The sequence below is a fragment of the Papilio machaon genome, chromosome 19 (assembly GCF_912999745.1).
Source record: "Papilio machaon chromosome 19, ilPapMach1.1, whole genome shotgun sequence".
In the NCBI taxonomy this organism is placed as follows: domain Eukaryota; kingdom Metazoa; phylum Arthropoda; class Insecta; order Lepidoptera; family Papilionidae; genus Papilio; species Papilio machaon.
Genome location: NC_060004.1, coordinates 5,557,822 through 5,581,011, shown reverse-complemented (window position 1 = coordinate 5,581,011; position 23,190 = coordinate 5,557,822). Strand labels below are relative to the sequence as shown.

Genomic DNA, 23,190 nt, shown 5'->3' with positions numbered 1-23,190 from the left:
TACTAAACATTCAATCGTTTGATGGATCATGATAATTTTCAATCAAAAGTTATTTCAGTTATGAAAATTATGATTGGCAAGTGGCAACCCTGCCTAATTTTATTTGACAATCATTTGTCAATGGGTTGACATCGATTGACAACTGACAAATCGACAATGATTTCGTGGCCAAGACAAACAAATTAACGAAAAAAAACACAATCTAATTAATTTGTTTTATCGTTTCATATATTCCAACTCAATAGCAAATAAACGGTAAGTTTGATAGCATATGTGAAAATCGCCAGAACCTGTGCTATATATACCTTTACATTGCTTTTCTTAAAAATTTATACATGATAATTTACCGAATTTAACTGCAAATTAGCAATATTTGGTATCACAAGACATTCTCTGGTCCATTTTCATGATATGTTTATGACTACGATAGCATAAATATTTTCTAATTTAAAAAATTGTGTACAATTTTTATTCGGAACTACAAAAACCGGCGCCCGATGAAGTCCACAATTTAAATTAAATATCCAACAGCAACGATATTTGTCGAAATTCTTAAATAAGATATCAAAATAGAATACCAGATAAGAAATACCCATCAAATCCAATGAGAAAAACAGTCAGCTTTGACATTTTGACCACTTCCTGTACCTTCAGAATCAATTTATTTTTCTATAAATCCTCTAAGTTTTTCTTTTATTTCAGATAAACAATGGGAGTGGCTATAAGCCGATATTCAGATATATCTTCAAATGAACTGCTTGCCCGATTTTGTTCTGCAGAAATTATCTGCCCAAATGATCCCTTTTGGAATCAGTTATTGGCTTTTAACATTCAATTGCCAAATAATACGTAAGTTCTATGAAATTTAATAAATTATCTCAATGAATGTTCACATTTGTTAGTTTATAAATTAACTACAATGTTATAAAAGAATGCCAAATTATGAATTAGACAATGCATTAACATTTTAACTTATTTCTTAACAGTATTCACATTGTTAAAGTAAAATTGTAAAATAACTTTTTGTGTCTCAAATTGAGGTTAGATTATTTATCTTATGTTAAATATGAATTTAAATTATTATAAATACCTTTTTAGTGACGAGCAACTAATATTTGACTCAAGCGCAGAGGCTCTCTTACAGAAATTCTTACAAAACAACTTGCAGACAGGGAACTTGGGCTCTTTAGTTCAGGTATTTATCACAAGAGCCACTGAACTATTGGCAGCACCTAACAGTGACAAGTAAGTATAACTACTGCTTATCATGGTATTTAATTTATCACAATGGTACCATTTCAATAGATTATTAAATAGCAACCCTAAAAAATATGAAGATGGCATCCCTTTTTAAAAATCATTAACATCATCTTACTAATATCATAAATGCAAATGTTTGGATGGATTGATGTATGCATGGATATTTTAGAAGATATTTGATATTTCATGTACATGTAGAACATAGTTTGGAAGAACACATAGACTACTAATTAAGTTTTTTTTACACACGGACGGAGTCTCTTGCGACAGCTGGGTTGTACAATGGGTATGCTACCTGTGCCAACATAACACTTTCGATGTTGAGTGAATCATATCTGATTGTACATTTACTTTAAATATAATTAAAAACTATATAATAATAAGCCAAGGAATTCCATGATAAAAAAAAAACATTTCATTGGTTCATGTTTTGTTATTTGTATTATAGAGTATCATTATCAATACTCTGATTCAAAAGCTATTAAATTTAAACATATATAAATATGTTATGTCTGTGATAACATAAAACATAAAAATTGACGTTAAAAAGTATTATTATGGTTATAGATAAAAAAAAGAGTAAAATGTAATATGTTTCCAATTAACCTTATCAAATATATGACAACATAATTCTTATAATTAGCAATTCAAATGAAACATTAATGGAAATACAACAAAATACAGTCAAACCTGGATAAATGAGAGTCCAAGGAACTGCAAACATTTTCTCACTTATAGAGGTTTCTTTCAAACCCAAGTTTCACGGTTATGGAGGTTGTCCCTAATGATTTGTTTATAGATATTTTTAAGTTATCCAGGTTCGACTGTAATTATTAATTTAACATTTTTAATCCAGACATTGAATACCCACAAAATTACCAAGTTTTATGTTATTTCAGTGTAATGCTAGCATGGCAGACATTCAATGCATTGTTTGTGATACGTGCAGTGAGCAAGTACCTTGTGGAAATAGTACCGGAGTATGAGCTGTGTAGACATCTGGATGTTAATGCGGTGCGCTCAGCCAATGGTCCTGTAGATGTTGGGGATACTGGCACACCGGTAAGTTTATCGTGTTTGTAGTAAATACAGGTTATCTTACTTATATTATAAGAAAGTTTTGATGTATGGATGGATGTTTGTGAGAATGTATCTCCAAATCACAATAAGGCTCAATTAATTATGTCCATAGCGACAAGTAATATATAAAAAAATATTTTATTGTCCATTATGTTAACTTGCAAATGTTATATTGCTATGCGAGAAAGTTTTCTAAGTTAATGGGAAGTGAATTTGGCGAAGGAGGGGACGCATAAAATGGGGAAATAATATCTTTCTGTGTGTCCCTTCCTCTGTTGGTTAAATGTAAATAACACATCTGCAATTGATGTCCACGGGCAGTGGTCTCTTTGCTATTCAGCGAATTCAGGTGGCCATATATGTATATAATCTTATCTTACTAACAGATGTAGAACATAGTCTGGAAGAACACATAGGCTACTTATTAAGTTTTCTTTTAATTCCGCGCGGGAAGTGTCGCGGGCAACAGCTAATATAAAATAAAACCTGTTTTACTATACCATTAATCTAAACTAATAGGATAGCATTTATTCCAGCCACCCGGGCAGCCGAGTCCGGAGACTCCAGACTCACCAAGCCCACCTACATCAACCCCGACCCACGCCCCCGAAACCCCCGTCTCACCAAAACTGACGGCCAGCGAGAGCAGAGTTGAAATGTTGATAGACGCACTTATTGGAATTATCATTGATGTGCCTGTCACGTAAGTTAACATAACAACACAGTTAACCCTAACAATTAACTGATACTTGATTTTAGAACCCTTTTTCACTAGCGAGATTGATAATTAAACAGTAAAAAAAAATAGTAATACTAGTCGCAGTAGTGGAAAAGGGATCTAATTTTTTTGGATTTAGAAAAATATTATGTTAAACTTTTATTTCTTACAGGGATAATACATATTACTTACACTTGGAGTGTATAAACACACTTTTAGTGCTGATGTCAGTGTATATGTTTGCCGGAGTTCATGGACAAACACGACTTGTGGAGACCTCTCTTATATACAGGTAATTTATAGTTCCATTTTGAAGCCTAAACTGTCTAATTCTGAAATTTTAAGTATCATTTGATGTGTTAATTTTCTTTGGAATGTCAGTCAATATTTTGATGGTTCCTAAGAAAACTATCGTATCTTTGAAACGTCGAATTTTTTAAGATAAAACTTAAAATATAAATATGATTAACTTTACACCGCATCAAACAATATTCAATTTTCAAATTACATAATTAGTATTTATGAAGTATTAAAAAAAAAACATAAAATGTTTCTTATGATAGTCTACGTAGGAACCATAGATTAATAAAATGTATTTTTTCAGAACACTCTTCCAAGGTAGATATGGTATGCATGCACCATTGCTGGTGAAGACATTACTTGTGAACTTATCCAACATGGCGCCGGCACCGCCCAGCATGTTCGGCACGGGGACCGGTGATAGTCTACTTGTTAATTTAGCCTGTAAGTATTCAACTAAAAAAACTGAAGCTTTAAGAAGGTGGCTCCAGCTCCAAGAGTTGGCAGTAAAGTCATTCTAGCTTAAAAAAATTGAAACATATTTCTTATCGACAATGCTGGAATGCTTCCACAGCTGGAAAAAGGCTATTTTAGGTTATAATCTATATATATAAAAGAAAGTTGTGTTAGTTACACTATAACTCAAGATCGGTCGAACTGATTTAGCTGAAAATTGATGGGGAGGTAGCTTAGAACTAGGAGACGGTCCACAAAGTAGTTTGTACTTTGTATATAAAGTAATGTTGTTTTCTTATATCCGTAGTATATTTAGTGCTACTATCACTCTTGACCATGCTGTCATCTATAATGAACAAAAAGAAGTTCTTCTTCCTTCATTTGATGCTCGAAAACCTACCAAATACCGATTTACCAAATACATGCCTTTAAAATGAAAAAAAAAAACTTGTGTGTTTGAACAGAATTACTAATATTTCTTTATTATCTGACAAAATAAGTTAAAAAAAACTCCGTTATAAATAATTAAAGCGCCATCTTTGGGTATAGAACATACACGACATATAACAAAATATTCCAGCGGGTCTCTGGAGCATGCTACGTCTAGGCGGAGGAGTACGTCAAACTATCTACAGCCAGCCAGCACTGGACCGACGCGAGCTACTGGATAGGCTGCGGCGAGAACATGGCGTCGCCAACCAGTCCTGTCTGCTGCTACTGGCGCTGGCAAACCACTGCATGACGCAGGATAATTTGTATAGGAACGCGTTGCTCTGCTGCGAGGATACTGCAGGTCAGTTAGTACTGTATTTCAGAAAGCTAGATTTCATTTAAAAATAAACCTGAATTGTATGAATAATGCTTGGCAGTTACCTTAGAGAGACAAACATATGAGAATAAATGAGACCGCAATACAGTTACTGACGTCACTGGTTTAAACATTCGTCATCGCTTATGTCTAAATGAACCTTAACAGATACGTTTCTTGATTTATTAATATTTTCAGTAATCTATATATATAAAAGAAAGTCGTGTTAGTTACACTATTTATAACTCAAGATCGGTCGAAATGATTTAGCTGAAAATTTATGGGGAGGTAGAACTAGGAGACGGACATAGGAACTTTTTTTATCTTGTGTGCATTTTTTTTATTCCGCGCAGACGGAATCGCGGGTAAAAGCTAGTAAAATATAAGGGAATTGTAGTATAGTTTATGTAAATCAGATGGAGTATTTTTTTTTATATTTGAGAAAAAAAATAAAAATAATCTACAGAAACAGGTTCAAATATGTTAAATTATATTTAGTTATATTTCAATAAAGATTCACTTTTAAAATATTTATTTTACAGAAACGTCAACTACAACGCCACAGCGCGACTCGAGCGGTGGTGCACAAGTTACACCACCTCGGATAGACATGGCAGCGGTAATATAGTAGTATAAGAATAGTTTTTTTATTTATTACTAGTGATCTATAAACATAAATATATAGCCTATGTGTTCTTACAGGTTATATTTTACTTTTATCCCAAATTTCATCATGATCTGTTGAGCCATTCCGGAGATACCTTCAAACAAACATCCATCCATCTAAACATTCACATTTATAATATTAGTAACATTCTTATTATTATCTATGTATAAATAACAGGTATATCTTTATGTTCCAAATTTAACAAATACGGTGTTACTATAAAAGTGTTTCTCTTTCAGTCCCTTTGAAAGTACCTTATTTTAAACCTAAAATCTTAATCTAGATTCTTTTAAATAACTACACGAACTCTACATTTTGAAATTAATCAATTCTTATTGAATAAGTCGTTTATATTGTATTTAGCATATACTAATATTATAAATAGGAGTGGTTTGTTTGTTTGTTTGCATTGAATAGGCTCAGAAACTACTGAACCTATTTGAAAAATTATTTCATTGTTGGGAAGCTATACTCTCCCCGGGTGAAATCTTACTAATAATGGATGGATGGATGGATGTTAAAAGGTATCTCAGAAACCGTTTAACGGATCTTGATGAAATTTTGCACAAATGTAGAATGTAGTCTGGAAGAACATATAGGCTACTAAGTTTTTTTTAATTAAATATTGTATTGCAGTTACACAAGGCGCTATGTGCGACAGCTGGTTGTGAACACTCCACACTGTTGCTGTACCTGATGCTGCACTCCTGCAAGGCCTACAAGCGGCACATCACTACAGTTGCTCATATCGAAGACTTAGTAAGTATATGAAAATATATGGTCAATGACCTTGTTGTGTCAAAACAGTTTTTTTAAAATATGAGGTGACAAACCAGCAAGTGGTCACATGAATTCGCCAAAATACCGAAGTGACCCCTGTCCATTGATTCGAGGACGCAGAGAAAAGGAAGGAAGAAAGAGGATTCCCCTACTTATGCATCCCCTGCTTCGCTAAATCCACTTCTCCTTCCCATCCTTTGTAAAAAAAATTTTTTTTTGACTCGCAAAACTTGAAAGGACCGGTGATAAATTATACACAAATTTTCTTTACAACTGTTATTGTATTATTTATTAGACATTTATATATCGTTCAGTCTGGATATTATCTGTTGAGGTCGCCATAAGCGGTATGTCGCTTTAACAGATGTACTAACAGTAGGTTTCTGAAACCAAAATCTCCATTTAAAACTTATTGTTATCTCTGTTTTGTTAAAGATGATGTGTTTTGTTTAGATATTTAGGTCTTAGAAACCGACGGTTAGAGATTTGAACTTTATGTTTCAGATAGTGCCCATCCTGCAAGTGTTATACAACGCTCCGGACAGCAACTCACATCATATTTACATGTCTCTAATAGTTCTGCTCATTCTTACTGAAGATGACTCACTTATCAAGAATGTACATCTTATTGTAAGTAATATCTTTTAATGTATGGATGTATCCCTTTTTAATAAAGATTTGTTCATTATCAACTCACTATACGTCCCCACTGAGGGGCTCGGTGCCTACTCTAAGTTAGGAGGAACCCCGCTGGCCAAGTGCGGGTTAACTTCACACATATCATTGAATTTCTTCTCAGATATGTGCAGCTTCATTGTAAGAAGGTCGGATAAATGAACATATATAAATCGAAAAACATATTATTGGTAATGGTGGAATTCGAAGCAAGGACTTAAAGATTACAAATCAAGTGCTTAACCCTTGAGCTACCGACTCATATCTTAGCTACTTGCAGATGTTGAAGAATCTAACATGGTATACAGAGCGGTCGATATCAGAAATATCGTTAGGAGGTCTGATGGTGCTGGTGGTGGTCCGAGCGCTGCAATACAATATGGCGCGTGTCAGAGACAAGTATCTACATACTAATTGTCTGGCAGCCATCGCTAATATGAGCTGTGAGTTTATCTTACATCTTACTAATATTATAAACTAGCTTTTACCCGCGACTCCGTCTGCGCGGAATAAAAAAAATGCACACAAGATAAAAAAGTTCCTATGTCCGTCTCCTAGTTCTAAGCTACCTCCCCATCAATTTTCAGCTAAATCAGTTCGACCGATCTTGAGTTGTAAATAGTGTAATTAACACGACTTTTTTATATACATAGATGTGAATGTTTAGATGGATGGATGTTTGAAGGTATCTCTGGAATGACTCAGTCTGACCATGATGCAATTTGGCACATATGTAGAACATAGTCTGGAAGAAAACATAAGCTACTTATTACGTGCTTTTTAATTCCGCGCGGACGGAGACGCGGGCGACAACTAGTATATTATAAATAATATAAATATTATATCTTACTTATTACTAATATTATAAATGAGAATGTTTGGATGGATGGATAGATGGATGTATGGATGTTAGAAGGTATCTCCAGAACGTCTGTATGGATGTCGCTGAAATTTTACATAGATGTAGAGCATAGTCCAGAAGAACACATGGGCTACTAATTAAGTTTTTTTTTAAAATTCCGTTTGCCGAACAAATACTTTTCATCAATATGTACCACAAATATACAGAAGACAGGTCTCAAGTGGAAGTAATTCCGCTTCCAGTCTGAGAGGTTTAGTGCTAAGTATAAATTACGGTCGTACTCTCCCTACCTACCAGTTTGTAATCTTTTGTAAGGGGAGGAGATTTATTCACCCTGTACATCCTCTTCCCTGTCTGTTTAAGGTAGACGAATTTACACTAACATATTGCATATGTCTAAAAACAGTGGTGACTTGAATATTTTAACGATTTCTAGAGGCTTTCTTGATTTGGAATTTACTGTAAATATAATAATTTTCAGGTGAATTCAGAAATCTACATCCATATGTTGCCCAAAGAATAGTATCATTATTTGAAACATTAACGAAAAGAAGATCTAGATTGTGTAGTGAAATAGAAGGTACGTATTATGTTATATATGATTTATTGTAACATACAAATATATACATATATATATGTAACTTCGATTTAATATATATGTGTTTTTAGGTGGAGATATAAATACTTTAGAATTGCCTCATCATGCCGAAGAAAAAACTGAAGAAATTGTAAGTTTTTTTTTTAATTTATACAAAGCATGGAATTAAAAAAAAACTTAGCAAGTAGTCTCTATTTTATTCCAGACTATGTTTTACATCTGTGCTAAATTTCATCAAGATCCCTTGAGCCATTCCGGAGATACCTTCAAACAAACAAACATCCATCTAAACATTCGCATTTATCTATATTACACACGTTACACTATTTATAACTCAAGATCGGTCGAACTGATTTAGCTGAAAATTGATGGAGAGGTAGTTTAGAACTAGGAGACGGACATAGGAACTTTTTTATCTTGTGTGCATTTTTTTATTCCGCGCGGACGGAGTCGCGGGTAAAAGCTAGTAATTAAATAGATAAGTAAGATTTTGACAACAAATGTGACTTTAGAAATAAAGGGTTAAAAATAATTATGTTATACAGATGGACCACATAGCAGTATTGGATGAGGTGATCCGGATGCTGCTTGAGATCATCAACTCGTGCCTGACGCACCAGCTACCTTCCAATCTAAACCTGGTGTACGCGCTGCTGCACAAGCGGCACCTCTTCAACCACCAGCAGCACCAGCACCATCACCACATCGCGCAGAACATCGAGATGGTGACTATCATTGGTTTTAGATTTTTTTTGATCTGTACAATTTTTAACATTTTTGCCTGCCTCTATGTCTGTCTGCAAGGCTGCGTTTGTTCTGGTTAATCACTTGAACGGCTGGACCAATTTTGACTGGATTTTGACGGGAAGGTAGCTGATGCACGCATTATATTTATCGAAAGTCCGTACACTTAACTAGGCTCTTTGCGCTTAAAAAAAATTTTTCTAAAGCTTTGTCAAAATTTGATTTACTTGTTTATAACTTTACAAGCAGTTGTGCGCGCCTTCGTCCGCGCAGGTTTAAAAAATTTAGCATCTAACAATGAAAGAAAAAATTCAGATCGGTTTAAGTAATTTCGGAGCCTATTCAATGTAAAAAAACTAATAATCAAATTACATTTATGAAAGACTAGCTTTTACCCGCGACTCCGTCCGCGCGGAATATAAAATAGAAAACGGGGTAAAAATTATCCTATGTCCTTTTCCTGGTTCTAAGCTACCTCTAGGCCCAGCAATTTTCAGTCAAATCGATTCAGCCATTCTTGAGTTATAAATAGTGTAACTAACACGACTTTCTTTTATATACATATATAGATATAGACTAGCTGTCGCCCGCGACTCCGTCCGCGCGCAGTTAAAAAAAACTTAATAGGGGTATGAAAAATAGATGTTGTCCGATTCTCAGACCTACTCAATATGCTCACAAAATTTCATGAGAATCGGTCAAGCCGTTTCGGAGGAGTACGGGAACGAACATTGTGACACGAGAATTTTTTATTATATTTAGATATCAATTAAAGACAGAGATAAAACATTGTTTTTGGCTAATGGGAAGAGGCTCAGTTGTTGCTGCCTCCACCTTGTCATTGAATGCTGCGCTAGTTTGCTACTTTGATTGACGATTTCATTGATATATAGATTAACATATATTGTGTTTAGGTGATAGGATATTTCTCGACGCGACTGCAGCGGGTGCAGGAAGGTGCGGGCGGAGACCTCGGTGTTACAGAGGTACTGCAGTGCATCAAGAAAGGCGCCGAACAATGGTCCAGTGATAGGCTAAAGGTATTATTTAGTATTACATGGCGCCCGCATGGAATTAAAAAAAAAACACTTAAAAAATAACCTATGTGTTCTTTCAAACTATGTTCTACGTTTGTGCCAAATTTCATCAAGATCCGTTGAGCTGTTTTGCAGATCTTCAAAAAAACATCCATCCAGCCATCTATCTATCAAAACTTTCGCATTTATAATATTAGTAAGATTTTATAAGAAGATACTTATTCTAGATTTTTCACATTATTTATTATGTACATATAGACCGCTTGATAACTTTTTTTAACGAAAATTTAAGAAATACATACAAGTACATATTGAACAGTATTATATTTAAAAATAATAATATGGCTAGTAAACATTGTATTTGTTTAACAAAATATTATCTACTAAATGTGCTTTATTATTTTTTTATTAATTACTGGAGTCTGTATTTTTACGGTATTTTTTATTTATTTCAGAAATTCCCAGATTTGAAATTCCGTTATGTGGAAGAGGAGAGACCTGAAGAGTTCTTCACGCCGTATGTATGGGGTCTGATCAGCAGCTGTGGGGGCGTGTACTGGGCTAGTGAGTGCGGGGCGAGGGCTGTCGGAGACCTCTTATGCTGATTGAAGCACTCCATGTATTTAATTACGAATGGTTGTAATGGACCCTTCATATTTGAAAGTAAACTCGTTAAGCATTCAACGTGTTAAACACTCCTCGTATCAGTTGCAATGGACCCTGGAAAGTCCGACCCAATAATAGGTTCGCGTATTAATTTTACACATAAATGGGTTAATGAGAATGGTTTAAATAACATTGAATAAAGCATTAAATTTATATATTTTAAAGATTTAAATACAGTATGAATAAATCTCAAACCTGACGTGTTGTCAAAATTAGACAAATCTGAGTTTTAAACAATAACAAATAACTTGATTCGTGTCATTTTTTTATCAAATCTCAATTTATTTATTAATAAAAAATTACATCCCCATAATTATAAATTGTATAAATAATGTACTACATTAATACTTGTACTTTAATGTCATACAAATGTGGGCTAAAACATTTTCTTGTTTATGGTTTGTTACATAGATTATCTATTGCATGTGTAGATTTTGATTGTCACAAATTTTTGTGGTAATTAGATTTAATTAGCAATATAATGCAGTTAGAACAATTTAAAATGTACAATTAATTTACTGTTGTACTCGCAAACATTGAGCGGTCACTCTAAGTGTTAGTGTATTATGATAAATTTATTAAAAGTCTCCCTTAGTGATCAATTACCATCTTTGAGTGCAACAGATAAAATTAAAATACAGTATTGTTTATGAATCATGTGTCATTATCTATTACAATTGAATTATTTTGTTTTTGTACAAAAAAATATATTTTAGACAATACTAATCACAATATTAGTTTTTAATTTTATTCATTCAAATAAGATTTTTATTGATAAAAGATTTGGTGTTAAGTTTATGTGTTTATTATTTTCTTTACATTATTATTTGACGTAAATTTTATATTGCAGCATTGTTGAATGTATCATTCCATATTTACAGCATCACTAAATATTTGTAATAATTTTTAAATAAATAATTAATTATTAATGTATTTATATCATAAATATCAACATAAAATAAAAAGTTGTAATGACATTAAATAAAATATTTATTAGATATTATATTGTATTCCTAATTTTTAGAAGACTATTTTGTGTATTCATGTGGACATTAAAATAAAAATCAGCAACAATTATTTTAAAACGAATCAATTGAATATATTCTTGGTAACCTTACGTCACTTGACCATTTTTATACAGATGTTTCGGTAGTGGGAACTCAAGATAACTATGAGAATATATATACGTAGCGATTTTAGCTACAAAGCTTATAGGTTGTTTACGATTGATTACGAGACCATAATTTTCTAGACATTGCAAGCCAAGAGTAATGACTGAAAACAATAATAAAAAAGGCGGGACGGCGCGGTGGTAAACGACTATGAATTCCGACATAAATAATATATACCAGACTTTAATACTATGCAATAAAAAGTCTATGTATGAAAAAATAAGCTTTTAACTATTTCACGAACTAAAAAAGTGTAATTTTTTTCTAGAGAACAGATGTTGCGCAGGTGTAATAAATATTACTGTTCGTAAAGAACGGAAAATATTTAAAATGATAATTGCTATTTGAATACAAAAAATTTGCAGCATTAATGTTGTCATATCAAAATAAGTTATAAGCTATTTAGCATTTTTGATTTAATGCAGTTTAGTGTTTTTTTTATCAAAATCTGTTATTATAGTCAAGTAAATTCTTTTTTACGAATAGTTTAATTATTTTTCTTTCCATCGTTTTTGTAGTAAAGAATTGCCATATAAAAAATTGAGTATAGTCTCTAGCAAAAGTCAAAACAAATCAATCAATCGGCTGCTCCAGGTGGCTGCTCTTTGAGATAAGCAAGAGTTGAACCAAGTGCGAGAGTTTGTTTTTCTTTCCTATTCAAATGTAATGTTTATTGTGAATTTGTAAATTGTTATTTATGACATACAATTTGGACGATAGAGACAAAAATATATAGTCTCGGTTTAATTTAAAACTTAAAATACAAGTTTAAGCAAGGTTTCAAACAAATAGATTCAAATATTTTCCGGCGTGCTACAGGTAAGTTGTTTTATTATTTCTATTTAATTTTCTGTGTACTTTAAATGCTGTCATTTGTTTTATTGAAATATACCAGGAAAACGTTTATTTTTAAGTTCATGTTTGTTTTATCATTTAAATATAAACTATTTTCAATAACTGAATATCGCTATACTTGCTGTAAATTATTAATGTAATATTTAAAAATAATTTCTATGTATTATTTATCTATGGATATTATTTATATTAAAAAAAAAAACAGTTACTAACTGATTTAAAAACCATTGTTAAATTGTGAAGATTACACTGATTTTTATTATTATCCCTGCTCTGAAGGCAAGAAATTCTAATGTATTAGGGCAGTTTTGAAATACACTCCAATGGCTCTTTCTGCATTACCTAAAATATATAACATATTTTCGTTCTCATTAGAATAACTAATTATAATGTATTTTGGTACATATGTTTCTGAAAGCTCATACAGTTAACATTTACCAACAATAAAATGCAAAGATTTGATTGTTTGTTTTAGAGAAACATAAAAAAAACTAATTTTATAAGTTCTTTAACTTATAGAAAATCTATTAGTGTGAAATGTAAGCAATTCTGTTCAGTTAATTTTCTACCTGAGAGAAACTGCTAAAATTTTACAATACCACTACTGTTGCATGATAAAGAACAATCTTACTAATCATACCTTTTACTATCTTACTAATATTATAAATGCGAATATTTAGATGTATGGATGGATGTTTGTTTGAAGGTATCTCTAGAACAGCTGCATGGATCTCACTGAAATTTGGCGTAGATGTAGAACATAGTCTGGAAGAACATGAGCTACTAATAAAAAGTTGAAGGTGACAGCTATTTTTAAATATATGAAAAATATTTTAAAATTGATATGCCCACAAATAACTCACACTTGCCATGTGCATTCCTTGTATCATAATAAAATACTATGGCCTATATATGTTGTTGTCTTAACAAAGATATGTTGTTGTGGAATTCCTTACAAAATACCTATATTGAACTATTTAGGATTATCTGTGAGCTGTACACAAAAGAGTCATAGACAAACTAGTTCATGCAAATCATTAAATATGGTAGAATGTTGACTAATCAATCAATCATTATATTGCAAGGAATGATGATTAATACAAACAAGTATGTACTCTCAAGAGCACTGTCAGCCGATGATCTAGGCTAGATGTAAAGCGTGTCAGGTAGTAATTTACTTTTATTTTAGCTATAATGCTTGTTAGCTAGGGAATGAAAAACTGACAAGTAGTTTTTGAGTTATCTATATGGATCTATTGGAATTGAATATATCTTAGTATTTAGAGTTTATACATTTATTGTAAACTAGCTTTTACCCGCGACACCGTCCGCGCGGAATAAAAAATAGAAAACGGGGTAAAAATTATCCTATGTCCGTTTCCTGGTTCTAAGCTACCTGCCCACCAATTTTCAGTCAAATCGATTCAGCCGTTCTTGAGTTATAAATAGTGTAACTAACACGACTTTCTTTTATATACATAGATATTTTTTTGGTTCGCTAGAGGTTGAGGAGGGGTGGCAGGATTTGGTATTCTAGAATGATATTATAGTATTGGCACATATTAGATAACTGTTTAGATTCATCTAGTACCATAGTATCATTTTATGATACTTTCTCATACAAAGATAATAAAGAACTTTATATCAAAGGTCCGTTTGTACATTCCAGTAAGTGGAAAAATATGCGGTTTTCAATTTGTTTGCATAATCATCAGAGCAGTTAGTTAAAAAATCTTAAATTTAAAATTGACCTAAGAGGTAGATGAAAAATCTCGTAACTATAACGTAAGTGGTAGTTTACCAAATTGATGTTGAATGTAAATAAATTGTGTTAAAAGTGATTTCAGAAAATTATTGCCTGTCTCTTAAACTATCTCTTATAGTCAAAGAGTTCTTCCGCACTGTCTTGAAATGCCAGTATTGTAATTTCGTAAGCTTACCAAGAAAACATTTGAATTCAACTAATACAAATAAACTCTATAGGTGACCCACTTGGCAAGCAGGTTGGCAACTGCACTAAGATATTTGGTTTAGAGGAGGATAATGCCATTCTATAAATTTATTGTCGTTTTAACCCGCGACTCCATCCGCACAGAATAACATAAAAATTTAAATAGTAGCCCATGTGTTCTTCTAAACTATGTTCTACATATGTGCCAAATTTCATAGAGATCAATTGAGCTGTTTTGGAGATATCTTTTAAGAAACATCCATCTATCCATCCATCCAAACTTTCGCATTAATAATATTATTAAAACTAGCTGTCGCCCGCGACTCCACCTGTGCGGGATTAAAAAAAACTTAATCATTAGCCTATGTGTTCTTCCAGACTATGTTCTACATCTGTGCCAAATTTCAGCAAGATCCGTTTTGTATTTCTGGAGATACTTTCTAACAAATATCCATCCTTTACATCCAAATATTCGCATTTATACTATTAGTATGATATAAGTAAGATTGCAGCAGTTTTTGTGGCCCTTGTTAAATATTGTCAATATTTGGTTTTCAATGTTAATTTTCCATGGCTTAGGTTTACGGTATATTTTACGTACTATGCTTTTGCAGTACAATTTAAAAGTTTGGTTTGCATCTAGAATGATTACGGGAAAGGCAAAAACTTAACTAAACTAAAAAATCTGAATAGAGTGGTGTAAATAATTCATATTTTTTTAGTCCAAATATTTTACGTTATTTATAAGTACCGATCTCGATTTATAAATAAAAAAGACATTCATTTATGGTATTTAACCCATTGACTGCCAGACATATTTAGAGCGTCTTGCCCTGGGTGCCAAGGTTTAATTTTGAAGAATACATGAAATTTTACAAAATATATATATGTATAAGTTACTAATACAATATTGTAATAGCATTTACAGTAATTTTTATTGAAAAAAACCACTACGAGATAACTCGTAGCTGGCGTCACTGAATAAAATTCCTGTGCTGGTTGCCACTTACGAGTTATCTCGTAGTGCTCTTTTTTCAATAAAAATTGCAGTAGATGCCGTTACAATATTGCAGACAGAAGGCAGGCGTAAAGTGGAAGTAATTCCGCGTTTCGTCTGATGAGTGTGACGCTGAAGGCCTAATTTTAATCCTCCTACCCTTGACATTCTTTTCTTATTAGGAAAGTATGAGAAGGGGAAGTGGATTGGGCGGCAGAGGGGACGCATAGGAAGGGGAAATGTCCCTTTTCTGTGCGTCCCATTCTCCATTGATAAAAGGTAGGCAACGCATCTGCATTTGCGGATGTTCATGGGCAATGGTCGCGTCGCTATTTCAGCGAATTGAGGTGACTGTTTCATATATAAAAAAAAATATGTAACTAAGATTCGACCAAAAGGGAAATCCAGAAAATTAAGTCAAAAAGAAACTGAATCACTCCTTGACTCTAAGTTGCTCAGATCAGGATCCAGTATGGTCAACAAATGGAAAGATAAACTACAAACTGGGTGTGCTCGGCAGAGCGAAGCAGTATTTCCTACCAGGCCATCGCCTTCAGCTGTATAAGGCGCAAGTTCGGCCCCACATGGAATACTGCTCGCATCTCTGGGTTGGAGTACCAGCCCAGTACCAGCTTCTTCCATTTGACCGCAAAACAATGGAGAGCGATTCGAATCGAGTCAACGACAGAGACTGATCGGCTCGACACTCTGGCGTCGCGGAGAGACGTTAGTTCCCTCTGCATTTTCTACCGCATCTATCACGGGGAGTACTCGGAAGAATTGTTTGGAACAATTTCTGCCGCCGAGTTCTGTCATCGGACGACACGACAGACCGCTGAGTTCCATCCACACCATCTCGATGGCTGGCAATCCACAACCGTGCGGTTTGCGCGTACCGCCGCGTTGTGGAATTGTCTGTTCTCGGCGGTATTTCTAAACCGCTACGACTTAGGGTCCTTCAAGAAGCGACTTCACCATCTCAAAGGCCGGCAACGCATCTGCAGTTCCTCTGGTATTGCAGATGTCCATGGGCGTCGATGAACACCTTGGTGTTCCCGCTGCTAGGTTGCCCCCTTCTCTTATAAAAAAACTACATTACTTAGAAATGTTCATGCATAATGCACACATGTTTCACAACCAAATTAATCGAAGGAATAAAAGGATGAAGATAATTCAATTTAGTTAGTTTAGTTTAGTTTTAGAATCAGTTATAATGCATTTACTTGGTGACGACAGCAATGCAAGAGAAAGCAGGGTCTGTAATGCATTTCATTATTTAAGACATCTTCCGCCCACAGAAAAAAAGGAATGCCTACAAACCCATGTCGAATGTGCACAAAGGAAAAAAAACGAAAGGAGACTAGGTTTTGTCCACAGTGCATCGAGAAGCCAGCACTTTGCGTTGATCCTTGTTTTAGAGTTTACCATATTCAGCAACAATAATATTTTTTTTTGGTAATAAATTCATATATGTATATGAATATAGTTATTATAATCTAATCATCTAAGTTACAATTTTTATACTAAAAAATGATAATTAATGTTTTTTACACTATATAAATTTTTAATTCATACAATATATATGTATAAAATTTTATGTAAAAATGTAATCGTATAAGTTCTTATTTATAACAAAAATTGAAAATTAACAAGTTTTGTTACTCTGTATAAAATTTTTATTCACCTTTTTAAAATATTTATAACTGAAATGGCCATTTGTAATTAATCTAAAATTGCAGCACGCACTACGAGATATCTCGTAGCTGGCATTTTTGATACACACGCTTACTACGAGATATCTCGTATCTGGCACTCAATGGGTTAAATGGTCCAATGGCTGTAGTTGGTAGAAAAATGTAACAAGTTGCCTTGACTTGATTATCATTAAGGACAATTGGGCACAGGATTAACAATTTCCTGAGACACGCTTTGTTGAATTATACTGGAATTTGTTAATCTTGATACTTTAAATGTGCAGAATTAAATAAACTGAATTATTAGGGAAATTCAGAAGTAGACTATTAAAACTAACTTGACTATAATTTAAAAGATATATTTTTTTTTACTTTTGTTCCAGCGTCTTTGTATGTTTATAAAATCAACCTAGCATTAAATGCACGCATAAAGACATGTGTTCTTTGTGCTTTACGAAGGCCATATGTAATGCGCAGTTTGATGCATACCTTTACGAGATTTTCAATATATTATGCACTTAGATCTTTTACAAGATTTTTATCAGAACTTTGAGAACTTTGAGAACATCAATAAGAGTAATAAGATTCCAAAACCTTCGTGAGCATCCTCTGCCAAAACACACACAAAAACATAGTGTTATATCAGTTTTTTAAAGTAGAAAGAAAAGGATGGCGCATTTTGTATTAGTGTTTCTGCAGTGAAAACCAATCGATGAGAGATACTAACTACATAAAATCGAGTATAATAATCCGTGCTTCGAATGCATTTGAAGAAAATGTGTCAAACTGCGATCATTTATCCATCGCGCCGTTTTTGTTGTCACGTCATAAATTCTAGCAGCATAAGTCGATCATATTTGGAGATGAACACACTTTGAATCTTAATTAAATGTCTCTATATTTATTGAATTTGCATTACTATTTGGTCGACATTTACCGACAAAGTTTTCACGAGTACAGTAAGTGACGATTGGACGTATGAATCGCGCGTCTGTGTATTTACTTAAAAAAAAAACGCGATGTTTCTGGCAGTTTGTAAATAATTAGCTTTTTTTTGGATTGATTTTTGAAATAGGAATAATTTTATGTGGCGGGAATAAGTGATGTATGGTTACGATTCTTAATTTAAATATAACCTTTGTTGTGTTATTATTTTGTACATGTTTTTTTGTACTGAGTACTTGATTACTTCACCTTATGTTACTCGTGTAGATGGTAGAGTACATATATAATTTCTTTTTGACTGTATTTAGGCTAACAAAACATTATCATTTTTTTCTAACTTTCTAATCAAATCTGTAACTTTATTGGCACAAGTTGGTAAGGTTTTAATTATATTAAATTACGTTTTTATGAGAGTTCTGCAGGCCCAAGAGTGTGGTTATTTTATTTCTAGAAATAAACTAGTCTTTAAAGTATCATAATCTGACGGTTACATAGCATTCTCTACTTACACGCGATCGTTGGTATTTTAGTTATTATTAAAAACCGCAAATGTATGCGATACAAATATTAGCCGCCGACGTTAAGGAATGTGGATAAATTGAGACATTAATAGCGTTTTATATTCCTGATAGACTTGTTTCCTTTTTGTAGACATAGCCCTGCCGTCTATTGCTGGCATTGCATTTCTATCCGAGACGTTTCATCAATAAAAGGACAAAAAGACATCGGTCGTCGATCCTTTGATTTTGGCTGAGATCCAAAATGTTGCTAGTTGTTCAGCGAACACTTCTACCATAAAATAATATCAATTTATAAAAGTATCATTTAAGTTATTAAATTTATGTGAATACAATTAATACTGGCAACTAATATTTATTTAGGTTATAAATTGTTTTCATTCCAAAGAGTTTGTAATGCAAAAAGATGCATTTACTGTTGAATAGCGATAGATTTATTTGGCATTGTCACGTCTGACCTTATGATGACTGTTTTGGCGACTTCTTTTTACAAGGTTCTATATATTGTAGTTTCACCAGTCCCAGTTATTGATTGAGCTTAAATTTTACATCCATGTGTAAATCGCGTGACAATGCAATATTATGATGACATGGTGCTGGAATGTGGCCATAGGAACTTCGAAATTAAACGATACAACCTCATCGAGTTTGGGCTCGTTTCAATCGTCTTAATGAATAGTATGTCTTTTTAAACATATTTGTTCTTTTATTTAATTTTAATTATATCTTTTCTGCTCAGATACATAACGAAAAAAAGTGTTAAATTTTTAAAACATTGCGAATATAACCCTGTCTACTCATATGTACTTACGAAGCGGATGCTTAAGTGCGGAGGATGCGTTAAGCTACGAGGGGAGGTCCAAAAGTTCGCGGAATGGAGGGGATGGAGTGGGGATAGGGTAGCTCGCTTAGTGTCATACTAATTGGGCACTCATAATTAGTATATATATAACATTTCAACCCTATAGTGCCATTCGTTTACGAGTACTCGCCTGCTGAACAAGTCAATCCGGAAGCAAACTGCAACTATGGAGAAAATTGAACATCGCGCTGTGATAAAATTCCTTACCAAGCAAGGAAAAAACGTTCAAACCATTTTAAATGAAATGGAAGCCGTTTATGGAGATCAGTGCCCTGGTAAAACAATGGTTTATAAGTGGCATGGTCTTTTTAAACATGGTCGAGATTCAATTGAAGACGACTCTCGCTCTGGGCGGCCAGCTGACGCCACCACATCAGACATCGTCGAAAAAGTCGAAAAACTTGTACTCGAAGACACACGTTTGAAGAAGAAACAATTATCTGCATTTGTTGGAGTATCAGATACAACTATTTTGCGTATCCTGCACGACCACCTGGGCATGACAAAAGTCAGTGCAAGATGGGTGCCGAGAATGCTCACGCCGCTTCAAAAACAGCAGCGCGTCGACGCGTCTAAGCACTTTTTGGAGTTGTGTGGAGACGAGCCCGTGCAGATTTTGGAGCGGATTGTTACTGGAGATGAAACATGGGTTCATCACTTTGAACCTGAGTCCAAACAGGAGTCCATGCAATGGCACAAAAAGGGTACACCACCTCCCAAAAAATTCAAGGTGTCAGAATCGGCGGGAAAGTTGATGGCCACTGTTTTTTGGGATTGTAAGGGAATATTACTCATTGATTATAAAGAAAAAGGTACCACTATAACCGGAGAATACTACGCACTCATATTAGAAAAGTTAAAGGAGTCAATTAAAGAAAAACGTCGAGGAAAATTGGCCAAGGGTGTGTTGCTTTTGCAAGACAACGCGCCGGTTCACAAGAGCCGAGTTGCCATGGCTGCTCTGCACACACATGGGTTCGAACCACTTGTTCACCCACCCTACAGTCCAGACCTGGCTCCTAGCGATTTTTATTTATTTCCAAATTTAAAAAAAGAGCTAAGGGGAAGGAAATTTTCCGACGATAATGAAGTGAAGGAGGCAATTTCGGCCCATTTTGAGGCCAAAGACAAAAAATATTTTTTCGGTGGTTTAGAAAAATTAATTCATAGATCGAATAAATGTATTAGACTTAAGGGTGATTATATTGAAAAGGAAAAATAAATTTATTGTTATATTTCATTGACAACCCTTTCATTCCGCGAACTTTTGGACCTCCCCTCGTAATAAGTAAATTTCATCGTCCGACGCCTCGCCAGTTCGCGACTGAAATAATGATAAAGGTGTGTACACATAATATTCGAACTAACTCAAGTTCTTCGATAACCGTGTTTAGTTTGTGACAAAGATTACGTACCTAAAATATAGCAATTCATTGATCAGCTTGCTAAACCAAATTTTAAAGTGAATGGTATCTAATTCGTATACTTCAGAGGATTTATAGTCATAAAGAAAAGGGTTCGAAATAAATCACTAATAGAGCGGACATTAGAAAAATTTCCACTGAAGAAAGTCATTACAGTACGCATTTGTTACCACTGGGTAATTACAGTTTGCAGCTAAGCAGCCAGCTGTCTCTGGCCGTTTTACGGGTGTCCTTGATCGCACGTTATTATGATCATCGTTGTATTAGTTAATCGTCATTAATAATTTGTCATTGTACTTGCGTGTAAACGAAGCTTTATGCGATGCACACGAGACCACTGTCCGCGAGATTTGCTACCGTTATTTATGTTACAACAAGAGTAACAGTGTAATCTCGCCTTTACGTGTATCGTTTATTTTTAGAACAACTTGTTAACATGTACTTTGAATTTTTTTTGTAATGTTGTTCCCACAATGTTGAGTCTCCTTTGTAACACCTGTGTCACAACAATAGTACCATCTTCCTCATGTTCTTTCAAAGAAAAACAAAAGAAGATCTCTGTGATCGGAAAGATGTTTTTGGAATTCAAAACTTTTACTTTTTTCCTTTTGAGTTGGCAGTTTTGAATTATCTTCCCTTTCCTATCCACTACATCAAAGCGTAGATCGGGTTGAATTATTTATTCTGTCTTAAACATCCCGCCGATATGAACAGTACTACCTCCTTTTTTCATTTAAAGACAAAATGTCTTTAATTTTAATTGCAAAACAAAAACGTTAACGTTAGAATTACTATTACCTAATGTGAAGCAAAGAAGAACCACTGCCATAGTCTAGTTTTAGTATTAAAAATCTACACTAAATTTGTGTTTATGTAACCTTTAAAAATAACTTACAACAAATTTTTAAATACTCTTACGTAAGGAAATATTTTAGCATACATTATGTTATGTTGTTTACGCATGTCAGTCTCTTTTTACCTCAGGTGTGGCGAATACGAAAGTCACATGTGTAGACCTTGGCTTTGTTTCTCAATGCTGTCATCATCTGTAAATGTTGTAAAACTTACTGACACGTCTTGCCTAATATACGACAATACATTTCTAAGTGTGGCTGTAGTGTAGTAATGAGTTTGATTTTTAATTACATATTTAAAACTACATATTTGGCATATCCGAAAATCCGTTAAATAATCATCCTTCAATACTGTTGAAACCGATTGTATTCATGAAACATTATATTAGGCTTCATTTAATTAGATTTATTAATTTTTAACGCTATTATAGTTTATTTTTACACCAATCATAACCAAAACATACTTTTATTAAAACAAACTAGCACTAATCATGTCAATTATCATTAGCGTACCTTGCGCAGTAATTTTATAGGATCCTGAAGGTTGCGGTTTTCATATCTTCTTCATAGATGTCGCTGTTTTAATAAGCTTTCAATTCCTGCAATCTTGAGCTTTATTACATTAATCATAATTTTTTATCTCAACAATTATCTGTATCGTACTAGTAATAAAAAAAAATTATTTCAATCTAAGTTGATAAAAAAATGTTTATGCGAGTGTGCAGTTTTGTAAAGCAACAAACGCTTTCATCGCAGTTTATAATTAACTTCTCGTACCCGAATATCCGAGTTTCGGGAAAGCTTGATATTTCATCGAATCATCGCTGGTTAGTAACCGCGTCATTTTTCTGACAGACTGACGTATACAGGACTCGTTTCGCGGGCTCGTTTGTTTATTGGTTAAGTTCTTTTTTTTTAATTTTAAAAACATCTCGCGCTTGAAATTGGGACGTTCCGTTTTACAAAATTTCTCTGTGAATGAATGAACAATGCAGTATTGTTTAATTAAAGCGTTACAATAGTGTTAAATAGATTAGTGTCGCCTTTTCTTTGATTAAAAACAAAAAATGTTACATTTTATTTGTTCGTGAACAACATTTTCATCGCGTTAAATTATTTTAAATTTTAATTATCAAGCAATAATTTCCATAATCCGTTGTACATACATATGGGTCTGGTTAGGTTTCATTTTGTTCTGGTATTCACCATAGTGTTATAGGGGTACAGTCAGACTTGTTGTTTTACCAATTTTATTGACCTTTAGCTA

The 23,190-nt window shown here is 33.6% G+C and overlaps 1 protein-coding gene across 1 annotated transcript; it reads left to right on the top strand.

The window, feature by feature from the left end:
* The first annotated feature begins 127 nt into the window (after window positions 1-127).
* Window positions 128-10,846, top strand: LOC106715214 (dymeclin). Its single transcript, XM_014508445.2, has 17 exons — window positions 128-255; window positions 703-849; window positions 1,099-1,245; window positions 2,160-2,322; window positions 2,877-3,043; window positions 3,231-3,350; window positions 3,663-3,802; window positions 4,395-4,607; window positions 5,165-5,241; window positions 5,926-6,048; window positions 6,574-6,699; window positions 7,025-7,187; window positions 8,088-8,186; window positions 8,276-8,334; window positions 8,750-8,929; window positions 9,863-9,988; window positions 10,441-10,846. Exons 2-17 carry the CDS (start codon window positions 710-712, stop codon window positions 10,588-10,590), a joined length of 2,193 nt encoding a protein of 730 aa, XP_014363931.2. The 5' UTR covers window positions 128-255; window positions 703-709; the 3' UTR covers window positions 10,591-10,846.
* Window positions 10,847-23,190: the final 12,344 nt, after the last annotated feature.